Source organism: Cyprinus carpio, chromosome A15, assembly GCF_018340385.1.
Source record: "Cyprinus carpio isolate SPL01 chromosome A15, ASM1834038v1, whole genome shotgun sequence".
NCBI classification, from domain to species: domain Eukaryota; kingdom Metazoa; phylum Chordata; class Actinopteri; order Cypriniformes; family Cyprinidae; genus Cyprinus; species Cyprinus carpio.
The window spans coordinates 25,995,251-26,020,534 of record NC_056586.1 but is presented as its reverse complement, the minus strand read 5'-3'; the positions used below and the strand labels follow the sequence as shown (position 1 = coordinate 26,020,534).

At 35.5% G+C, this 25,284-nt stretch overlaps 1 protein-coding gene across 1 annotated transcript; it reads right to left on the bottom strand.

Moving 5' to 3' along the window:
• Positions 1 to 186: 186 nt before the first annotated feature.
• Positions 187 to 25,284, bottom strand: LOC109104466 (proton-coupled amino acid transporter 4-like). Its single transcript, XM_042771609.1, has 12 exons — positions 25,004 to 25,284; positions 23,818 to 23,937; positions 23,015 to 23,114; positions 22,705 to 22,795; positions 22,027 to 22,115; positions 17,205 to 17,301; positions 13,043 to 13,126; positions 12,563 to 12,826; positions 10,084 to 10,182; positions 8,949 to 9,118; positions 6,282 to 6,451; positions 187 to 480 (listed from the first exon to the last, which is right to left on the bottom strand). Exons 2-12 carry the CDS (start codon positions 23,837 to 23,839, stop codon positions 230 to 232), a joined length of 1,437 nt encoding a protein of 478 aa, XP_042627543.1. The 5' UTR covers positions 23,840 to 23,937; positions 25,004 to 25,284; the 3' UTR covers positions 187 to 229.

The following is a 25,284-nucleotide window of genomic DNA, read 5'->3' as shown; positions in this document are numbered from 1 at the left end:
CATGTGCCTGTGGAATGAAAAATGACAGAAAAAACACCTCAAACCCTATAAGACGAGCTCTCCGTCCCAGAGCCACAGTCACTCACAGGAAGAAGCATCTGTGCCGTTACAGTATTCAAAATGGTCGATGTTGTGTTTTTTTATTGTGGATGTGTGTTTTTTTTTGTTTTTTTTGTTTGTGTGGTTTTCTCTTGGGGGTGGTGTAGTGGGTGTGGTCCACTTCCTGTTGTCACGGAGATGGTCCTTGGTCGTCGGGATAAATGATCTCCTCCAGCGTCACGTAAGTTCCAGTCAGGAAGCCGATGAAGCCGAGGGCGGCGATGGAGAGGTCTTTGAGGAGCAGGAGAGGAGGAGGAGGTTGGCTGGGAAACGCAACCAGCTCCACCAGAGGCGGGAAGACAAGCGCCAGCGCCGAGCTGCTCACCGCGCCGACCAATGAGATCACCAGATCTAACCGCGGTATCAAGACTGCTGTTATGCCTGAGAGAGAGAGACACGAGGAGAAATGAGATTTTAGAAAGCATTAGTGGTGTTTGCCCGTGTGAATCTCAGAGCCACCATTCTGACAGCTCTGAGTGGTTGCCAAGGTGTTGCTAGGGAGTATCTGATGGTTGCTATGGAATTGCCATGTTTTTATAAGGGTGTCCTGCAGTTTTGTTACTGTTAACAACTTAAATAGTAAAAACCTTTTTTTTATAATTGAAATAATACTGAAATAAATTAGCCTGGTTGCCCTGAAAACTTACTGAAATGAGTTAAAGTTCTAAAATTACTAAAACTAAGACTGAAATATAAATCAATTAAAGCTAAATAAAAATATTTAACAAAGTAAAAAAAAAAAAATTTTTGAAAGCACAACAGAATTACTGAAACAAAGTTGAAAACTCAAAAAAAAAAGAAAAAAAAAATATATATATACATACTAAATATATACATATATACACTAATTACTGTAATGGCATTTAATAATAGTAAAAAACATTTGTTATCTGGGTAGTTGCTAGGGTGTTACTATACAGTTGCTAGGTGTTCAGTAGTATGTTGGGATATACTGTGTTGTGAGTGGTTACTAGGGTGTTCTGGTTGGTTGTTAAGAGTTCCCTAGGATGTATTGGGTTATATAAACCATCACAATGCATTTTCTCATGTTGTGGGTGGTCGCTAGGGTGTTGCTATGTGGGTGTGAGGATGTGTTGACACAGTGTTACAGTGCAGTTGCTAATGTGTTGTGGGTGGTTGCTAGGGTGTTGCTATGTGGCTGTGAGGATGTGTTGACACAGTGTTACAGTGCAGTTGCTAATGTGTTGTGGGTGGTTGCTAGGGTGTTGCTATGTGGCTGCGAGGATGTGTTGACACAGTGTTACAGTGCAGTTGCTAATGTTATGTGGGTGGTTGCTAGGGTGTTGCTATGTGGGTGTGAGGATGTGTTGACACAGTGTTACAGTGCAGTTGCTAATGTGTTGTGGGTGGTTGCTAGGGCATTGCTAAGGTGTTCTGGATAGACTGTTTGGTAGGAAACAATGCAGTTGCCTGTGTGTTGAGTGGTTGCTAGGGCCAAAATTTTAGGTCAGTTTTGTTCGTTTGCACTACAAGGCATGTTACATATCAAAATTTCATACTTGTGGTCACCACTAATTATAATAAAGAAAAACAGACGCAGATGGAGACCAATGTTATTTATGAGCAGTTTGTGCAAAAAGCTACAAAGCAACAACTTCACAATTTATCCAGCTGTGGTTTCGAACTGCAGTGTGTGTGTGTGTGTGTGTGTGTGTGTGTGTGTGTGTGTGTGTTTAACTCTCTGCCATCCTGACTGGTGTATGGACAGATGTATGCAGAGGATCGTGGCTGAAGGACTAAATCAAAAATCAATATTCATCTTTTCTGCTGACGTGGAAGACAAAACCCCTTCTCTTTTCTCTGAAAACAAAGGCACAACAATTTATAACCGCGCACATATACAGCTTTTAGTGGAATGACTGTAAATGCTCCTCGCAGCCTTTTATAAAAAGCACACACACTAAGGATGTCCACATATGTTTAATTCATGAGACTCGAGTGTGAAGTGTCACACCTGCGCTCTAAGCTACATCTCACTGTCTCGCTCTCCTTCTCTCTGTTGCAGAAGAAACCAGTAACATGTAACACACACTGGATTCTCGCTCTCGCATCTGAACACTATCTCACAAACACACATGAACACTTCAGCTTCTCCTCTCTGTGTGCTACTGCCACCCTCAGGATAAACGTTTGACAGTTCGGCACATGATATGAGAGATAAATTTAGATTTCAAAAAGGAAATCTAAAAACAAACAAGCAAGCATGCAAACAACCAAATATGAATAATAATTAAGGAATGTGATGTTTTATGCATACTGATGAAGCAAACATCTATTGCTATTTCATGTAATTGTTTTAGAGACAATCCAAGTCAGTGTTATCGAGTTTAAAGATAAACTGTATCCACAAATTCTATATCATCATTATAATCAATTATGATATCTAAATATGTATATTTATAGTCAGCCTTATTGTTAACTAAAACTGAAATTAAATAAAAAAAACAATGTAAAATTTTTATTAAACTTTTATTTTAGTAATTTAATTCTTAAATGATTATGATCTCATTAATTTTATTCTTATTTTTCTTCAGTAATTTGCTAACTGAAATAATTTGTTTAGTTTGTTAACATATTAAAATAAAAATAAAAAAATACAATAATAATAATAATAACTGAATAGACATTTAAAAAATGAAAAAACTGCACCTCAGACTTGATAAGGAAAATATCAAAATAAAACCAAATTCAAAACATTAATAAAAACTATGTTAATATGTACTGATACTAAAAGAACAATGATCCAAGTGTAGCAACCTGAGATTGCATAGCTTGATCCTTGATCCTTCCTACACAAACACCTCAAAGCCAGAGGCTTCTTGGAGAATGTCTCGGATTGAAGGGTCTCAGCATGCAGGTGTTTGATAAGCCCTATCACAGAGCTCCGTGACAGGCCTCAGCGAAGAGCTCCATGATGGGCCTGTCTCCACAGGGCAAGCAGGTAATAATTCACAGAGCCTCAGGAAGACTGAGATAAATGAGCAGACACTAAAAGAGTCCCTCAACTCTGCCCCAGCTCTCACACACACCATAAAAAACATACACGGCAACCACACACACACATGTATATCCATACACGCAATGTGCCCACTAATCTATCACAGCGCTCAGAGGGGTGACGGCCTCGGGCCGGGGTGAGAGGGAGGAAGCACGTCAGGCAGAAAGAACACACAGAGAGATAAAAGACAGCATGAACAAGTGACAGATTGAGAACTTCATCTTTTTATCTACCAGCACAGGCCACGGACCCGCAACCTTCAGAGCTCATTACCCCGTCCACCAGCATTTCCACGGGCCTCTTCTAGAACTTCCTCAGAGCTACATGCAGCATAAAACACTCCAACAGACCTACAAGATGCAGTTCCATGTGATATTTATGATAAATATTAAATAATTTTATATTTCAAGATGAATACAGTTTATTTAACATTTTTTACTTTAGTTGTTTGAATTTATAAAAATTCAATTAAAAATAAAATCTTTATTGAAATATGGAATTACTTAATTTTTATGTACCAAATCTGTATCCAGTCATGGTAATTTAAAGGTCAAAAGGTCTGTGTGTGTGTGTGTGTGTGTGTGTGTGTGTGTGTGTGTGTGTGTGTGTGTGTGTGTATTTTCTTTCTTTATATTTTTAGAGATCATGATATGATTCTAACAGTGATATATATTTTAATATTTTTTATTTATTTAATTTTAAATTAATAAATGATTTTAAAGTAATATATTTAATTATATATATATATATATATATATATATATATATATATATATATATATATATATATATATATATATATATATATATATTTTTTTTTTTTTTTTTTTTATATATCCTTATCGGTGTCATTACTTTTTCCATAATTTTTCCAGGTGTTTGTGACTACTGGATAGACTTTTGTAGACTGCCTTGAAAAAGAGCTATTTGCTCACAAAGCGTGAAGGATTTCAAAATTGTATTTATTCTCATGACTTTTCCATATATTTGACTTTTGCCTCAATTTCTAATTTAAATAATTACTGTGTATTTAGAGTGTGGGAACCCTGCTGTTTTTCATCCTCATAAATGTCCCTGGTCTTATTGTACACAACTCAATGGTGCATTTTATTGTGAATGCTTTTCATAATCTTTCATCAAAATGTAATGACTTTCCTGCAGTGTGGGCAGAGACAATAATATAAACCAGTAATATCTCGGCCAAACTCCACTGGATAAAATCAAGTTCCACTTAACAACATTTCCCACCAACTATCGTTTTACTCTGATATGCATAATTCTGAAAATGTTAAATGTAGTTTAGCAATGAATTAATGTGAATATTTTTCAAATCCCACCAAGCTCTTCACTTTAAATAATGGTGTCCGTGTTTCTTTCATGTCGGCCTGTTGCAACTTGAAACTTTGGAGAGAGAGACGGAGCAGCGAGTGACCGAGGGGGCGGGACAAAAGAGAGAAAGAAAGTCATGTATGTAATAATAAAAATCTTATAAGCAGAGAAAGTGATATGTCCAAGAGACCAGAGGGATGGATAGAACAAATGAATAGAGAGCAGGGCCACTGGGGAGGGAGGAAAGATTGTATCTACATAGAATGATAGATAGCTACAATATCAGTCGCTGGAATGGTAGATTGCAAGAAAGATGGGTCGCTAAAAAATAGCTAGAATGATGAATACCTGGAACAATAGATAGGTGGTTAGAACAAGACGTAGAATGATAGTTTCTATTAATAACAGCTAGAACAATAACTATAATAATAGATTAATAGCTTATATGATGTCTTGAACAATAGGTAGAACAATGGATAGTTAGCCAGAATGATAAAAAAGACAACTAGAATGATACAAAAAGCTAGACAGAACAGATGGATAGAATGAACAAGGAATGGATGAATGAACATTGGATGGATGGATGGATGGATACAATGAATAAGTGAACAATGGATGGATAGATGGTTGAATCGATAGAATGAACAATGGATGGATGATAGAATGATGGATGAACAGATAGATGATAGAATGAATGATGGATAGATGACAATGAATAATGGATGATGGACAGATGAATTAACAATGGATGAATGATGGATAGATGGACAGAATGAAAATGGATGGATAGAATGAATGATGGATGGATGAAGGAATGAACATTGGATGAATAGATGGATAGAATGAACAATGGATTGATGGATGATAGAAGGAATGATAAGCAGAACATCAGATAGAAAAATAGATAGCTAGAATAACTTGATGGATGGATAGATTAGATAAATATAATGGAAAAATGAAAAACTACACATAAAAACTTTAAAAATATGAATGAATATTATAATAGTACATAAATAATATTAAAAGCACACTGATAGGCAGATCCTGTTTTAACAGCTTGCATTTCACACAGTCTCGCTCCATTTTTCTCTGCTTCGAATACAAAAGCACACACCATCATCCACTCAATTCCTGCAACATTCTCTCTTCCTCTCTCATTCTCTTTTTTCACAGCAAACACTCTTTCACTCGTACCTGCATGACTGACGGTGTTAAACAAATATTTATTTTCATATTTTAGGTCTCTGGATGGTTCACGGTTCAGTGGCGGACTCAATTTTTCCAAAGGTAAAAAACATATATCAAACTAATCCAAAAGCCTTCAGCTTTACAATGGTTCACAGCATCCATCCATCATTTTGGGAGGGGAACAAACCTCCACTATCTCTCCTCTCATCACCAATGGATACTAGAGGCAGGATTAGGATGAGGAGAAGACAGGAATGGGGAAAAAAATGAGGGAAGCAAGGAACAGAATGAACGGATAGTTGGCTGGAAGTAGTGCAGAGAAAACAGAATGGGAAAGAGAGGATGATGGAGGAGGAGCATTATACAAGATGAACTAATAGTGCAATACTATTTAAAATGATATGTATTGAATGAAATACAAGTATACTTGTCATACAGCTTTTCCCCTTGTTTGATTCACAATCTTGAATTTTTCACTTTCAGTTTTCACTGAGCTCGACCCAATGCATTCTGGGACTGCTTTATCATAAAATACATGACTATGATTCTTTAAAATGCTGATTATAGAGGCAACTCACAGTGTTTTGGACAGGAGCGTGTGCATGTGTATGTGTGTGTGTGTGTGTGTGTGTGTGTGTTCACTCACAGGTGAGGCAGACGAGCAGCGCTCGGAGGCTGAGATCAGCCACCCGTCTCCAGCTCTTCCTGATGCGCTCACACACGGGCGGAATCAGAATCTCTGCCGGCACGAAAAACTGCACCGCAAAACTCACAAACACCCCGAACGAGTACAAGACCTTCACCAGCTGATTAGACCTGCAACACACACACAGACACACACATGAATACTGCAGAGAAACAGAGAACAGATCCAGTCAGAAACCACAGAACCTGCAATTAAAGGGATAGTTCACCCAAAAATGAAAATACTGTCATTAATTACTCACCCTCAAGTCATTCCAAACCTGTAAGACCCTTTGTTCATCTCCAGAACACAAATTAAGATATTTTTGATGCATTCAAAGAGCTCTTTGACCCTCCCATAGACAGCAAGGGTACTACCACAATCAAGGTCCAGAAACATAGTAAGGACATCAGTAAAATAGTCCATGTGACATCAGTGGTTCAACTGTGATTTTACGAAGCTACAAGAATACTTTTTAATACGCTGAGTTGCTGTGTTGAAAACAGTGCTGCTTTACATTTTTGTGGAAACGTGATGCTTTTTTTTTCTTCAGCATTCAAAGAACATTTATTGGAAATATTTTGTAACATAAATGTCTTTACTGTCACTTTTAATTAATTTAATGCATCCTTTCTTTATTAAAAAAAATATATATATATATAAAAAACTGACCTTAAACTTAAGGTCATCAACTTAAATGTTAGTGTTGTTTAACAGCGTCACATTTCAGAACACTGCCGTCACTGCTGGATATGTCAACAAACCAGACGCTGAATCAGATATTGGATCTGGTGGCAGATTGTCCTCGGCTGAAAGGATGCTAATGACATCCAGAAATACGTTAACTGCTAATAAAAGTCTCCAGGAAAGTTAGAAATGGTAGGATTTATTTAGAGCTACACTTAAAAGCAGCTGGTTTCTTCGTAAAATCAGCTTTGATTTCTCCGTAATTTGATCTTAAGTGGCTCAGAGCTGCGATCAATCAGTCGAGATGTTTCTGACAGTGACTCCAGCGAGGAGTTTAATATTAGTTCTCTGAATTTAACTCCACTATAGCAGAGTGCTGCGACAACTAAATTGAACTGACTTAACACTCAGATGTGATAGATGAGACTTATTTTTCAGCTTTTGCCGCTTTTTACTTGGAGGTAGTCGAGAAAAACATAAGGAGAGACTCGGTTGAGAACATGATGCAGGCCAGACTGAACTCGTTTTAAAGTTCTAACGTGAATCAGTTTGTATTAATATATTTTATATAAATATATATATATAAATCGTTTTTTTTATTATAATTATTTATACTATAATGTTACCATTATATTGATTTATATTTATTTATACTATTAAACACTCACCGGCCAATTTATTAGGTACACCTATTCAATTGCTTGGTAACACAAATTGCTAATCAGCCAATCACATGGCAGCAGCTCAATGCATTTAGGCATCTAGATGTGGTGAAGACGACTTGCTGAAGTTCAAACCGAGCATCAGAATGGGGAAGAAAGGGGATTTAAGTGACTTTGAATGTGGAATGGTTGTTGGTGCAGACGGGCTGATCTGAGTATTTCAAAAACTGCTGATCTACTGAGATTTTCACAGCAAGGCAACAGTAACTCAAATAACCGCTCGTTACAACCAAGGTCTGCAGAATAGCATCTCTGAACACACAACACGTCGAACCCTGAAGCAGATGGGCTACAGCAGCAGAATACCACACCGGATGCCGCTCCTGTCAGCTAAGAACAGGAAATGGAGGCTACAATTCACACAGGCTCACCAAAATTGGACAACAGAAGATTGGAAAAATGTTGCCTGGTCTGATGAGTCTCGATTACTGCTGCAACATTCAGATGGTAGGGTCAGAATTTGGCATAAAGAACATGAAAGCATGGCTCCATCCTGCCTTGTCTCAACGGTTCAGGCTGCTGGTGGTGGTGTAATGGTGTTGGGGATATATTCTTGGCACACTTTGGGCCCCTTAGTACCAATTGAGCATTGTTTAAACGCCACAGCCTACCTGAGTATTGTTGCTGACCATGTCCATCCCTTTATGACTACAGTGTACTCATCTTCTGATGGCTACTTCCAGCAGGATAATGCACCATGTCACAAAGCTCAAATCATCTCAGACTGGTTTCTTGAACATGACAATGAGTTCACTTTACTCAAATGACCTCCACAGTCACCAGATCTCAATCCAATAGAGCAACTTTGGGATGCGGTGGAACGGGAGATTCACATCATGGATGTGCACCCAACAAATCTCCAGCAACTGCGTGATGCTATCATGTCAATATGGACCAAAATATCTGAGGAATGTTTCCAACACCTTGTTGAATCTATGCCATGAAGAATTAAGGCAGTTCTGAAGGCAAAAGGGGGTCCAACCCGGTACTAGCAAGGTGTACCTAATAAAGTGGCCAGTAAGTGTGTATATACACAATACTGTTCAAAAGTTTGGGGTCAGTATGAATAAAAACATCATTCAGCAGGCATGCATTAAATGTATTATGTAACAAAAGATTTCTATTTTAAATAAATGCTGTTCTTTTGAACATAGAGAGAAATCCACATCACCTCTCTGATGTCTGATGGACTTTTGAAGTGTCTATGCATCATATTTACCAGGAGTCATGTGGAAGGTTAAGTGTGATGCTTCCTTTGATGCCGTCTCTGAAGCGGAGGTATCCCAGCGTCGCCAGGGTCACGTAGAGGATGATGATGAAGCCCATGCCAATGTTAAGGGCTTGAGGGAATCGCTTCGGTTCCCTCATTTGATTCTCCAATGGAAGAACCTACACAAACAAAGCGAGAGAGAGAAAAATACAGGAGACTGATCGGTACGTGGTCAAGCTTTGCTCCAGGCATCACATGCACAAAGCCTAGCCCAAAAAGTAGTGTGCAAGATGATGCTGCCTTCTAAGACACCTTCCTTTGATCAAATTCAGAAGCACATCATGCATCCTGTAGCTCAAATAGCAAAGCATGGAGCTAGCAACGGCAAGGTCATGGGTTCAATCCCCAGGGAATGCATGAATCAAGGAATCTGCAAGTATCAGCACTTCCAGTTTATTACGTTTTGACACCATTTTCAAGACCTTTACAAAAATGTTTCACCAGTTACTCTAATGGAGAAAGAAAATAAAATCCACCATTGTCTTTCCATGACTTTCCAGCAGAGGAAAAAAAAAGAGAGAGATCGATTATGGAGGTCAAAATTTATTATCACTCCTTGCAGCATTGTTTACTTGTTTTGTAATTAAATGGCAAGGTAATATAACACAATTTATAGTAAATTATAAAATGCATATTAAGTTATTTTTTAAAGAAGAAGAAAAAAACTATTTTGTAATATTGCACTAAAAATATGCAAGTTGCTTTGGATAAAAGCATCTGCCAGATCTAATAATGTAAATGTACTCTTTGCAGAAAAAAAAAATCCCATTGCATTGCAACTAGCTCAGCATTTAAAATAAATAAATACATTTATTTTAATAAATTATTATTTATTAATAATTTATAAGACCATAGAAAAAAGCAAGAAGCACACTATTAAATAGTCAGCAAATACAGTAAATATTAAAAATATTACTACAATATAAAATGACTATATTATAATTATACCTAATTTCTTCAATACCACGAGTAAAATTATGATTTAAAAAAAAAGATTAAAAATAAAAATAACAGATAAACGTCAAACACCATGTATAGTAGAAGTATCAAAATCAAAAAAATAAAACCTGAATCATCATCTCACCACTCCAATTCCCTCAAAGGCAAATATGGCTGTTCCAAAGAAGAAGGAAAACTTCCTCCACGTGGAGGCGTACGGCAGACGTCTGGGATCACTCACATCCTACAGACAGTCAGAGATGGTAACAGGCATTATATAGTTTCACATCAGGATTATAATTGCAGTCTTTCTTTGTGACACAGAGGATGAAAGACGCACACACGTACAGGAACAGTACATGTACAGATCTAGCGTCAGCCGCCCACAACCCTGACGATCTGCTGCATACAAAAAAGCCTCCAATATGATTTGATAGCTTTATACAATTTGTGAGCGTTTGCATGCATAGGCTTGTATCAGTCGTGTTCTTAGGCTGAACAATGAGGAGGATTCCTGACTACTAAAGTGGATATATGAGACTAGACATCTAGACAGATATCAGACAGCACAATTAATCAGAATAAAACCAAAATTGTGATATGGCTTAGTGCAATTATCAAATCACAAAGCCTGTGATATATTTAAATAAATATGCACAGCGAGAGTGAAGCACAGCTCTGTTCTTTTTTTTTCAGCATCTCAGAGCAGCTTTGTTCACAGGAAATGCTGCTCGAAACAAACTCCTCTCTGCATCAGTTTGAGTTGCATTTGCGAACGTAACATGTGTCCACCAACTTCCCAAATTTGTAATGAGATACTCTGATAACCTCGCTTCTCATTACAATAACTGAAGCTCATTGCAGCTTTAAGGGATCCATGAGGTTTATGCCAAAATAAAATCTTGATGGTTTAACATTTGAAAATGAAGAAATTAGACAGCCATAATTAACGGTCATATAAGTAGGGCTGTGCAAAAAATCAAAAGCGATTTCCATGCGCATCTCATCAGTAAAGACGCTCCTGTGATTAGTAGTATATCTCCAGCACGTGCGTTAAGATCAGGGTTGCCATGTTTTCACAACAAATCCTGCCCAGTTGCTTCTCAGAATCAGAATCAGAATCAGAAAGAGCTTTATTGCCAAGTATGCTTACGCATACAAGGAATTTGTTTTAGTGACATAAGCTTCCAGTAAACAGAGACAACAACAACAAAAAAAAAAACAAAAAAACAAATTGCAAATAAATAAATTGTATGAACAGTTGTGCTATAGATGACAATGGATTAGAATAGAGTAAGATGCAGAGATGTACTTGGATGGAGGGGTAACAAATAAATATAAGTAACAAATAAATATAACTAGTCCAAAACTAGCCCAATCACGTTTCAAGGAGGTTCCCCGATAAAAATTGCATCCCGGGGTTAAAATATAAGTTTTTTGGCAGGGTTGCCTTGGTAAAATTTGCATTTTAGGGGCTAAATATCACGTTATTGGTATTGGGGTCGTTTCAACCCACGAACATGAAAAACAACCGCAGACTTGGCAACACTGGTTCAGGTGGAGCGGAATTTACTACACAGAGCCGTAGTCCACCGACAAGCTACACAAAATCGCTTTTTAAAAATCGACAAAGAATCGCCTGCGATTTTAAACTCGATTTTGTGTAGATTGTCGGTGTACTACGGCTCTGTGTAGTAAATGCCAACCAATGTTGCCAAGTCTGTGGTTGTTTTCCATGTTCGCGGGTTGAAGCGACCCCAATGCCAATAACGTTATATTTAGCCCCTAAAATGTGAATTTTACCAAGGCAACCATGCCAAAAATGTGTATTTTTATCGCCCGGAACGAAACGCGATTAGACTAGTTTTGAGAAGCAATTGGGCAGGTTTTGTTTTGAAAACCTGGCAACCCTGATCTGAACGCACGTGCTGGAGATATACTACTAATCACAGGAGCGCCTTTACTGAGGAGATGACTGAGGAGAGCACAGCCCTACATATAAGTATTGTATTTAACAGTTGTACTGTAAAGTAAAATAAGTAAAATACTTTTTTTTTTTTTTTGTAGTGAAATTCCATTAGTAATATTTCTTAGATTTATTAACTAATAATAATTATTATTACTATTATAATATTTTTGTTAAATACTTGATTATTTTACAAAAATTACAAATATTTCAATAGTAATATTTCTTATTTTAATAGTTTTGTTTAATAAAAATAATAATAATTATTATTATTTTATTACGTTTCTTAAATACTTGATTTATTTTACAGTAACATATTAAAGTAGTTATTTTACAGTTAAATATTACATTAGTAATATTTCTTATTTTAATAGTTTTGTTTACTAAATAAATAATAATTCTAAATATTTATTATATAACTTTTTATTAAACACTTGATTTTACAGTCAATTATTACATTAAAAATATTACTATTTTAATAGTTTTGATTAGTAGTAATAGTAGTAGTAATAATAATAATTATTATTATTTTATAGTCGTATTGCTATATAATCACAGCAAACCTGGAGCTTTATAAGAATGCATTTTAAATCACAATCTTAAAAAAAAAAGGCAAATCAGTTTTCCCTCAAATTGTGCAGCTGGCACACATACTTACGTTGAGTATATATGTGAAGATGAGGATGAGGCTGACAGCCATACAGAGGTTGGCGATGGCGGAGAGTGCGGCCATGTTCCTCAGGTCTCTGATGAAGGTCAGAACGATGATGAAGGGAACGAGGAAGACCATGTAGAGCCGCAGGTCCAGCCCTGTAGCCACGGCGACAGAAGGTGTATCCGGGGAGACGGCGCCCTCCTCTGAGCTGTTGGAGTGTATCAGCACAGTCTCCACAGAGCCGTTCAGATGAGTTCCCTCCATCACCTAACAAACACACACACAGCTTTGACTTCATTCAAAAAAAGAGTATGCATGAATTGCCTTTTACATTCGAAAAAAGAAATCTGACTGGAAGCTGCTGGGCTTTATTCTGGAAATGTGTATTTCCATTAGTTTTCATAAGCACCGGCTCCGTCACATAATAAAAATCAGTTCATCTATGGAGACAATGAACTTCTGGAGCTCGACGGTCACACATACCTGTTTAATGTTCTCAGCCAGGAACACAAAATAAACACTACAGAAGCCCAGCTGGGTCAAAACCAGGAAGAAATTCACCAAGTGTGTAAAAGATATTGACATGAGAGCAAATCACAGAATTATATGAGAAGACAGAGAACTTGTAACTTAGCTGATTATTTTGTTTGTTTTATTTTTCCATTAAAATAAGAGATTTTATTGTTACTATTGCCTCCAGTGAGACTTTACTTTCAAACTACAAACCAAGCCTCAAACAAGAACAAACACAAGGGAGTCTTCTACGTCACTCCTGAAGGACTTTAACCTGCAGGCGGGTGAGTGCTTTATGGTTTGGGGTCTTCTACCTCACTCTTGAAGTACTTTATTATTTATAGGTTTAAAGGTGTAAGATAAAAGGACACACCGAGTAACATGGCGCCCAACTTGCGGGGCTTGAGGTTTGAGTTTTAAGTTGAAATTCTAGTTACCACATTGAAGAGCTACCAGTAAGACCCACATACTGTAGACCAATCCAGAAAGGATTCAGAGATACTAATGCCGAGGGTATTAGCATATTCCAGTCCAGAGAAAGGACTGAAGGGCCAAGGAAACGGGGTCGCTACCCGTGAGATTGTTAATAAGAAATATAATTAGAGAAGCTGTGAGTAGAGGAAACAGGGAAATATATATGGTTCCAGTGAGTCCAGTTATAGAGGGTCTAATACTGTAGCTGGAATAATAGAAATGTCTCAAGAAAAGCAAGTAACTATAAACCTCATTGTTAAAGAGCGAGAACAAGAGGAAATAAAGAGTATTATTAAGAGCCAAAAAGAGAGATGTATATGTCAAGAATGTATAAACACCTCACAACCTACGGCACCATTTAGTGAGGATTTTGAATGTAAAGTGACAGAATACCACTCTCAGGGGTCAGGAGAGTGGCTGTCTGATTCAGATGAGCAGGAAACAACAGACAGTGCCAGCAGTGAGTCATCAGAAGATGATATTAGAGAAGTAAGATTTCGAAATAAGAGAGCAGGCAAGTTAGAGCTAAAAGAGTGTTGCATCAAATAAATAATGATTGGCCTGAAGTTAATTTTAACGGGATAAAATATAAAAATCCTAGAAGCAGAGAAAGAGGCAGACAATTAGAGAGAAAGTGGGATCAAAAAGTAATCAGAGGATGCAGTTTCACGTATGGTCAAATGAGGTCAGCAAGTAGATCTCCATCAGCCAAAGTATTGCTGGGGCAGAAGTTTGGACAAAGTCTGGTTATAATTTTCAGGAAGGATATTGTTATATGAGGAAGGCAATTAGGGAGATGGACAGAATGCTAAAGGTCCTTAAAAAAGAAAATAAAAAACTGCAACTGACATTAGAAGAGCCAGAACCTGAATATAGCATGGAGAAAGACTCCAGAGAACAGACAAGGAGAGTCAGGATTAGATCATAAACACCAGTTCCAGCGAACAGGACAACTCCTAGATACCTCACATTTAATGCCTCAAAAGAGTCAAGAGAAGAACAGGTTGATTTACAATCTGAATTATTAGAGTTAAACTTAACTGAGACTGTAAGGTAGCAGGTAGGAGGCAGGAAACAGGGCGAGGACCTCAGTGTTTACGCAACACGCATTATGAAAGCAGCTGAAGCTGCAAGACTTGGCATTGATTCAATCACCAGGTTAGTGCACACTTGCACAGACCGTGCTGTCTCACAAGAGGTGACTGGGACAGAGGATAAGTTTAAGACGTGGAAAAAAGACTCAGTTGAAGCTCAAAAAGATGGTGTACCAATATTAAATATGTGGCTGTCAATAAAAGATGAGATCCCTCATGAGGACAAGATCAGGTTGTTGCATGTAGTAGGTAGAAGTATACCTGTATGTGTAATGAGTATACCATTAGCCACAATATTAAACAATGCCAGCAAAAAAGAAATTGAAAACAGATTAGCAGCAGAGTATGATCTTACTACCCAGCATATAAAAAAAGAAGAGAGCAAAACCGCTCAGAGCAGGTTTATAAAAAAAAGGTGGCAGCATTAAACCATTTAAACCTAGAACTGGGGAGCAGAAAAGATATAATACTAGGTTCCAGAGTAGGCAGACTAACCAAAGTGTCCCTAGTTCTCAGAAGTGGACTAATCAGAGTCCAACAAATTAGAGAATAAGAAAAGCCCAGAGTAGTAAATAAGACAGTGACACCTGTTAAGAATAGCTTTATCCCAGATGAAAAATGGGATCTAATGACTCCAGAAGATAAGAGAAAGATAATAAATAAAAGAAAAAATATTACAGTTACCCCAAAGAAGGTGCAGGAGAAATAAAGTGATTGAGCAAACACAGAAGAAACAGGAAGTACGAAAAGAGTAACAATACAAAAATATCTGACTGAAGCAAATGAATCAAAAGCCATGTGATACGTTTTCTAAAGGGATTGTTCACCTAAAAATGGAAATATTATTATTAAGTAAAACTATTAAAATACATTTTATTTATTGAAATAAAGCTGAAATAAGGTAATATGTAAATATTAGATTTAAATGAGAAAGTTTGTCTTTGCAGCTGATGGAAATAAACTGAGAAAAATACTAAAAGAGTAAAAAAAAAAAATTTACAAATAAAAAGTAAATTATTTTTTTAAAAACAAAAATGACAAAAGTCCACAACAGTAAAATTTAATACAACATTTGAATGAAATTTAAGAAAATATTCAAATGATGTATTGCATTTAATGAAAATATAAAAATAAAAGGAGATTAAAAAGTTGAATAAAATTGTAATTGTATATAATTAATACTAAAATAACACTAAACAGAAATTGTCATAATTTACTCAACCTCATGTCGTTCGAAAACTATGAATTTCTTTTGAACCCATATGACTTTTCATTTAAAAATCCTGCTCTTTTTTTATGAATAAATACTTTTAAAAAAGGCTTTTTCACAAACAAATGTATAGCTATATATGCCATATAAAATATTATTACAATATTTAATATTATTTACATATACAAAAATTATTATAATTATTTATTTTATATTAGTATTATTAGTATAGTATAATAATATATTTATAATATATTACATATTTTTTCAATATGTAGTACATTATCCGAAACAGAGTAAATGATGACAGAATTTTATGTTAAATAAAATGTTACTTTTTTTAATAATAATAATTACTATTATTAATAATTTTGTTGTAGTAGTAGTTTCATCAGGGTTTTATTATTCAAAGTGCATGATATTATTTTCTGTCACAGATAAAAATGAGGCAGCATTTCCTGGTAAGACAGATCTTTTTAAGATTCTGGGGGCGAGGTCTGTCTGTGTGTGGGACATCAGATGTGAAAACACACCACTGCAGGCAGCGTCCTGTCTCTGCGCACGCTAATGAATATATTCATTCAAGCACAGACATTTGCCCTCTTGCCATCCATCGCTCTCACTATCACATATGCACATGTGAGGGGTGTGTGGGGGGGGCTGTCATGCCAATGAACTGCATGATGGGATAGCTCACCTCCCAAAATGAGCACCTTTCCTCAGGCACTGGGAGGAACTCATCTCCATGGCAAACTGCAATTAAAAAAAAATATCACTCCAAATTTAAAAATAGTATTTAAAGCAAAAAAACACTTTCTAATAAAATTTTATTTTAATATTAGTATTATTAGTATAAGTATAATAATATATTTATACGTAAATACATGGCAATTTTTTTTTTCATGTAGTTTAAAAATTTATCGAAAAAACAGAGTAAATGATGGGGGTTAAATAACATTGTTTACTTTTTTTTAAATAATAATACATTACTATTATTTTAATAATTTTTTGTTGTAGTAGTAGTATTCATCAGGGGGGTTTTTTGTTATTCAAAGGTGCATGATATTATTTTTCTGACACAGATAAAAAATGATGGCAGCAGCTCCCTGGTAAGACAGATCTTTTTAAGGGATTCTGGGGGCGAGGTCTGTCTGTGTGTGGGGACATCAGATGTGAAAACACAACCACTGCAGGCAGCGTCCTGTCTCTGCGCACGCTAATGAAATATATTCCATTCAGCACAGAATTTGCCCTCTTGCCATCCATCGCTCTCACTATCACATATGCACATGTGAGGGGTGTGTGGGGGGGGCGGGCTGTTCATGCCAATGAACTGCATGTTGGGGATAGCTCACCTCCCAAAATGAGCACCTTTCCTCAGGCACTGGGAGGAACTCATCTCCATGGCAACTGCAACTGTGTCACTGTAACCAAGGGGGGAACGTTTCAACCTGTGAGGAAGGAGAGACAGAGAGAGAAAAACAAAGGCAAATATTCTTCAAGAACAAAGCAGTGCAGAAAAAAAAAAAAAAAAAACGCTTTTTGTGTAATTCTAGAGGGAAAAATGCAGTCAAAACACTTCAATAAAAGAGGAGGGACAAAAAAAGTTCACCACACATGGCACTCATATTGCATGTGGTTGGGGACAAAACTGACCCCTAAAGCTAAATCTTTAAAAATAACTCCCAAAAATACTCATTTCACACAAAGCAGGGGTGCATGCTTAAGGTTTTCATTAACTATAATAACCCTGATGCAATAATCCCAAAACAGCCAAATCTCATCTGATTAACTGATAATCTAATAGCATATCCTCACTGCGATAACTTGACAAATGTGACAGCACACTGATGAGCGTGAGGTTGACATCTCTTCACGCGAACACTGACATGAGCTGAAGATGCAGGACCCGGATCTGATTTGTGTGGTGGAGTGGGCTGCGCTTCCAGGAGTCCGACCCGAGGGAGAGGCCTTTGATCGCGTTTGAACGCATGCATGAAGCGGCGTTTTTTAAGTGTGAACGCACAGACAGAAATCCAGACTGCAGGAAAGTCCACACGCTAGAAAACCGCTGCGTTCTGAATACACAATACGCATGCTTCAAATGCTTGAGCTGACTGCAAAAACACTATGACTATAATTTCACAAACAATCTGAGACTGATATTTATTTGAACAGTTAAAGAGATTTATTTCCCAGGTTACCCATCAGGAACGGCCCTTCAAATGTGACATGGGAGCCTCTTTATTCAGCTCTCACTGCATGTGTGTTTGCTGTGTTGCATGGAAGTGAGCTTTAGTTTTCCGTCACCAACAGGATCAAATGTTTGGTTAGAATTTCAGGAAATTTTCCATGAAAAGAGAGGGGAAAACTCCACCAGGGGGCCACAGTAATCTGAAAGTCACCTGCACTGTGTGATGCTTTATCTAGAAGCTTAGATGGGAACCTGCTTTGTGTGAAATTAACTATTTTTGGGGGTTATTTTTGTCTATTATCCAGGTAAAGAGAAGAATGACAGGAAGTTAGTCGGGAGAGAGAAGAATGGGACTGAGATATGAGTGTAACACAGATGGATGAAAAGCTAATAATTAAATCATTAAAATATAAATAAAAGCATCAAAAAAATAAAATTATAATAATTATGTGTGTGTATATATAAGATGTATAAAACAATAAAAACCTGCGTGCCATGTGACCATTAACCAACATCACAGAACTGTGATCATGCAAATACATTGTTAAATTATTGAAATATTCAATTATAAGGGGTCTTCAAGGCAATATTTTAGGTCAATGGGGTTCAGCTGACAAAAAAAATAAAATCATACAAGCATTATAAGTTGGAGTAGAACAAGGGTTATTATAGTTAAATAAAACTAGCACCTTATATATTGTCACGTGTATGCTCTGTTCTCCCTGCCTTGACCTAGTTTCCCTTTGTTGATTGATTAGTTCATTACTTTCCACCTGTGTTCATTAATTATCTTATTAGTTCATTGTTTGGTTTAGTATTTATATCCCTGCCTTTCCTCAGTTACTTTGTCCTGTCTCCGTCGTGTAAAGAGGTTTTTTTCTCCATCTCTCCCTTGTGGATTTATTAAAGACTGTTTGTTTGATATCTGCCTCCTTCGAGCTTGTTTCTCCTGGCAATCCGAGCCAGTTGAAAATCGATTCAAATATGTGACTATTCAAATCGGTTGAGATGCTGAACAAATCATGATTATAATGGTTGTTTTAGTTTTTGTGGTTGTATGTCTGAGGGGAACTTACTGTCTTTAGAAAAGTTTTTATGTTGTATTTTTTTTTCATCTTGCCTCTGTATAAAGCATTTTAAAGTTCATAAGTGCCAGTGCTGCTTTGTTTACAGCAGAAACCAAGGAGGAAGCTTTAGCGCCCACCTGATTGGGCAGAGTTGTAATCTGCGTCTCGTTCACGTCTGCTCCGGTTTTCAGAGATAGTTTCACAAAACTGAAGTCCAAACCATTCTGTTTTTGATTCAAAGTTTTGAATTAGGTTTTTAGAAATTTTAAACAAAAACTCATTTAAAAACTCAGCATGTATGCAGCATCTTTGTTTGGATCATGATTAAAATGCAGTAGTTGCCTCTAATTTTAAATGGAAAGAGCACAGACAAACCCTTATTTTAATTATATGAAGAGATTTATTTTGTGTTATTTGATTTCGGGCTTGTTTTACAAATTTCAATTTATTTTTGTTATTTACATTATATTTAAATTTTGTTATTTAGCAGACGCTTTTATCCAAAGCGACTTACAAATGAGGAAGCAATCAAAACCAACAAAAGAGCACTGATATGCAAGTGCTATATTAGTATGTTATTATAATGTTATTTCAATTTCACAAAGAAACATGCAGCATTTTGTCCAAGCAATAATCTAAGGACACATTTAATTTATAATTTGTCTTAAATCTCATTTTGTTAAATTGTGAATTGATTCGTGAAATCAAAATTGTGAATCGTATCATGACTTCAGTAAATCATTACATCCCTAGTATGTATATGTATGTGTGTGTGTATATATATAAACTTTCGTTACTTGGAGTTAGTGTTAACAGAAAATAAAATATTTTAAAAAACATATTATAAACGTATTAATAAGCTTATTTTTCATCTAGGTGCCAGGCAACATTTCTCATTTAAAGCTGCATGATTCTGCAGATTTATTTTTTTTTTTGTCTCCAATAGAGATCATGATTCTTCTGAACTAAACAATAGAATGTGTAATTTACTAGAGACTGTTACAAAATAGTAATTTAAATGTTTAATTAATTTGAATGAAGATTATATTATATATAATATATTATATATATATATATATATTATATATATATATATATAATATATATATTTTTTTTTTTTTTTTTTTTTAATTATATTTAATAAACCAAAACTAATAATTTAAGTTTTTAATATTACAATTATGAAAAAGCGGTTTAAATTCATGATTCAATGACTCACTACTTTCACTTGTATGGTTACTGGATGAATCAGAGTTTTTGAACAAACCTCTTGAATGAATGATTCAATGACAAATACATTTTGTAACAGTCACTTGTCGCCACCTAGTGTTTGAATCGAGATTGCGATCTTTTAACAATTAATCATGCAGTTCTATTTCTTTCACTTAAATGAACTAAAATAAGTACAACTAAATCCCATGCAAACAAAAAAAGAACTAAACTGCTCAAATTCCAATTTTAAATTCCAATATTAATAAGTCAGTATTTTAGTATCAGAGATACTATTATAGTTTTTATTTTAAAATTTTCTGTTTTCATGTTAATTTTAGTAATTATGTTGTTTTTTTTTGTAATTTTTTGTTAGTAGTCTTATACTGTATGTATATGCAGTTTTTATGCATTTTTATTATATTTTGTTATTTTAGTATGAGAATTTTACCTTTGCAACTAGTTGAAATGAAAGGTTTTTGTTGTTGTTGTTGTTGTTGTTTTTTCAGTTAACGTTTATTTTAATCTTTTGGTTTTCATTAGTATCGTATGTTTTTTTTTTTTGTTTTAGTTTAATTTATTTTTGTTTTGAGTTTTAGTTAACTACACCCTGACTGAGATAACTCAAACCTAGGTCACTCATGTTTGCATCAATCTGCGTCTCATTCAGAATAAGTGAAAGCTAGTATTTTATTTAGAATAGAGGAAAATAACACCTTAACCACCAGTGTTCAGTTACTGTAATATTACTTTTTGCAGTAACTAGTAGTGCAACTAATTACAAATAAGATTTCAGTAATAATATTAGTTACCATCCATAAATCAGCTTAGTTACCTTTGATGCCCCAACCCCGCTGATTTAAAATCCAACAATCAAATAATTTTCCCTAGATTATTTTGAGTTCTAATTTTCATGACATGCAATGTGATGTCCCCAGTGCAGCAGGCAAGCTTGGAATATGGAAAAGCTTACATTCAGCAGAAAAAGATGATCTGAACAATGAGTAAGTTGTGGCTTTACTTTACAACGGCATTACATCCCACCCACACCCCTCTGATCATCATGTGGTACAATAAATAATAAAAAATCTACCTATAACCTAACCCTTTCTTACAAACTTATGTGATTTGATAATGAAAGCTTCAAGCTGCACATGACAATTAATGAGATTAATACAACACTTCTACTTGAATGTCACTATCAATCACTATCGAGTGTTTGTAACTTCTGACTGTGATCCAATGTGGATTTTGGTCAAATTATGAGACAGAAATAAGCTGTTAGTAACATTCTAGAAGAATTTTATGCGTAAGATACACAATCACAACTTCTGTGGGGCGAAGAAAGAGTAATATAACTAGTAGTGTAACTAATTACTGTTGCCAGAAAGTAATAAGTAAAGTAATTATGTTACATTACTTTTGTAATGAGTAACTAGTAATGAGTAATAAATTACATTCTTTGAGTAACTAGCCCAACACTGTTCACCACAGAAACCATGCTTAGTCAAGCCTAGTCCTAGTTCTGCTTTCCAACAGCCACTTTTCAAAATCAAACCACTTCTCCATTAAATGAAATGTCTCACATTTTTTTTCAACTACATTTTTAAACACCATGCCATGAAAAAGGAAAAAAACAAAAGAGAAGCTGAAATGTGATTGGTTGTGGCGACTGAAGCAGTGGGCTGTGATTGGTGCGTTCTTACCGCTCACTGAGCTGATGACTGCAGCTGACCAGGATGTGCATGCAGTGCACACACACAACGCCCATCAGAACCAGACTAACTGGACCGAGCTGAAGGAAAATAAAAAGCAGAATCATGTGTTTTAGACTCTTTTAAAACTGTTTTAAGTGTTTTAATCTGCTAGAGCAATAAAGCCTTATCGTTCTCTCTCAGTATGAACTTTGCTTACATTCTGCACAAGGCCTTTATGGCAGCAATAAAGCTTGTGGACTGACACGCTTACAAACAAACAGCAGTTGAGCTGTCAGCACACAAAACAGCCTACACGGGTTCAGTCTGTAAACCAGTCTGACCTGTTTTAAACCCACATTCCACCCATTAAACAGTCAGTATCCGGCGATCAGGACATGATGGTGAAAACAAACTAATTTAATCACAGGGGCAATAAAGCTGGGAACAACTAATACATTTAATAGTCCTCAAAGCATTTCAGGTTTTTACAGTCGGATTCATGGTGTACTTGGTGTACAGTCTGAACCTGAAAACCTGGACACAAAATCTAGAAGAGTGTTCAGATTCCGCCGGGATAGTTTTAAAACTTTAGAAAAAGGAAAGTAAGGTTCTGTATGCGACAGAAATTGATTTATACTGGGTTTATCGCTGATGTGTTTTCACAGAAGAAGCTGCAATGCTGCATACCACAATCCCAGCATTCTTCACTGCTAGAGGAAGCCCAAGCAACCCTGTGCCGATATTCCCCTTTAAGAGATGCAGCAGCGTTTGAGTGAACCTGAGGAACAGAGAAAACAGACGTTTTGTCTGCATTCATGTTGATATTCTAAACAGGAAGATGTCAGACATGAGAGAGGTTACAACATGGTGTATTACGTAACATAAGAATATGCTGTTTATATATACACACACATCTGCTACAGATAAAACTGACTGTTTGTAAACAAACGGCTGTTTTAACCCAAATCTCCAAAAGAAACCCTGATGTGAGACTCACGTGATGCCTTGCGGCAGATGTTCTGGATCTTCATCTATGTCTTCATCCTCCTCCTCCTCACCTCCTGCTTCCTCCATCAGAGGGGTCATCACCTCCATGTCTACTCCGTGAAATAAAACCACAGATTTAAAGGCACTGGATCTTACGGAGTATTAAATGAATGGCCTAATTAAACAGACCTAGTTAAAAATTTAAAAACAGCACCCTGATGCTTTATTCAGTTCATAAAGAAACACCGGAGCAGCCCAAAATAGTGTCCGCTCAGCCTCATATGGACAGTGTGTTTTTCAGACCATGCATCTGGTGATCATAACAGGTCAGAGATAAAATTGCCCTAAAGTTTAAAGAACACAGGTATCGCTGCTGAGAAAGCACTTGGTGTGGTTCTAAGTAAATTAAAAAAGTATACAAATATAGAAATATAATTTAAAAATTGATAACTATATTTTATTTTATATATACATATTTGTGTGTGTATTTTACATTACTTTTATCTTTCAATAAATATTAAAAAAAACAAAAAACATTTTAAATATTACTTTTAATATAGTGCATATGTGTTATTCAAAACAATACTACATAATGTTTTATATTTTGTATATTTATTTACAATGTGTTATTCAAAAAAATTTAAATATTAACATTTATGTATTTTATTTTAAAATGATCTGGTGTACTGTGTTGTTGTTTTTATTATTAATAATAATAATAATAATAATGTGTTATTCAAAACAATACTACACAGCATGTTTTAAAAATAGATTGGTTCAGTGTCGTCTGTGAGGTAAAACACACATCATTACCTAGTTGCTCGGCTGCTGGCATCTTGTGCCGCTCATCTGGAGGGTGTTTGCTTAAACCTGCTGAAGCTGATTCTGCTGCGGGTGTTGTGTGCTCTGATGAGTTGGCACACGGGGAATCAGCTGTAGACGGCATACGCAATGACACACGTTCATTACACTCCAAACACACGACAGACAGAAAACTCAAACTACACCATTTGACTTGTTGCACACTAATGTGACATTTTAAAACTAACTTGTAATTACATTACGGTTAAATGTTAAGTAGTTCCTAACTGTTAAGCAGCTTAAAAGCATATAAATATTATGCATATTGTGTTGCAAATACTAAGCAAACTACCAGACTCATGTTTAGACACACCTATTCTTTATCATGACAATTTTCCACATTTTAGAGTAATAGTAAAGTCATCAAAACTATTAAACCCAAAATTATGGGAATGCACTCTGCTCTATTTATATATATATATATATATATATATATATATATATTTATATATATATATATATACGCACATAATATTAATTATATTATATTATATTATATACGTAATGCATAATATTATATAATACATATACAGTATTGCATAATAAATAATAATGATATACATAATTATAATATTATATAATGAAATCTACAGTATTGATATTATATAATACATATACAGTATTGCATAATAAATAATAATAATAATAATGATTATAATAACAATAAAAGCTACAATTAATCTATAATTGTTATACAAGCAATACACAACACAATATACTGTACAATAGAAAATTATATATCTAATGCACTTACTAATAAAAGTTAACATCACACATAGTACTCAATACACAATTTGTATTTTGTTACATAATTTAATACATATAATAATTTTACTTAATCACACTTAATTTTATTTTTATATACATACGGAATATTTTTAAAAAATGTGTTTGTGTTACATTATATATATTGATTTTTGTGTTTTTTGTTATTTATAATGTATTTTTTTGTTATTTTTTTTTTAACATTAGTGTTTTGATTAATAATTTTATTTATAGTTGTTTTTAGTTAAAAAGATATATTTTATAACTTTAGATTTTAGAAATAAATCAATATAAGGAGCTAAATGTTGATTATGTAGTGCATTATAAGCTGTATAACGTGATGAGTTCAGTAGTGGAAGTGTAGGTGTGTTACCGACGAAACGCAGAAATCACAGCCGCTCCTCTGTTGCTCTCTCCGGCTTCATGCGCGACCATCACCGGCCCTGTGCTGGATCCGCTATCCGCACCGAACAACCCGCGCGATCAGATTCAGACTCAAGCCCAAAGTGATGACATGCCATCCATGAATATGAGTCCTCGGTGTGAGATTTGTATTGGATCACAGCTGATGAGACTGACTCGCACGGTGGAAATCATCACCGGATCTCACACACAAACTATGCGCGCAACGTCACCGCGGGGATAACGAAGCAG

What these genes read in the sequence shown, in the direction of transcription:
- LOC109104466 (XM_042771609.1), bottom strand. Translation starts at nt 23,839, where the DNA reads ATGCCAGCAGCCGAGCAACTAG. An exon ending in TGAAGAATGCTGGGATTGTG is followed by an intron (nt 22,116 to 22,704) that starts GTATGCAGCATT and finishes ATTTTCCTTCAG; the next exon opens with CTCGGTCCAGTTAGTCTGGT. An exon ending in TCTTCACATATATACTCAAC is followed by an intron (nt 10,183 to 12,562) that starts GTAAGTATGTGT and finishes GACTGTCTGTAG; the next exon opens with GATGTGAGTGATCCCAGACG.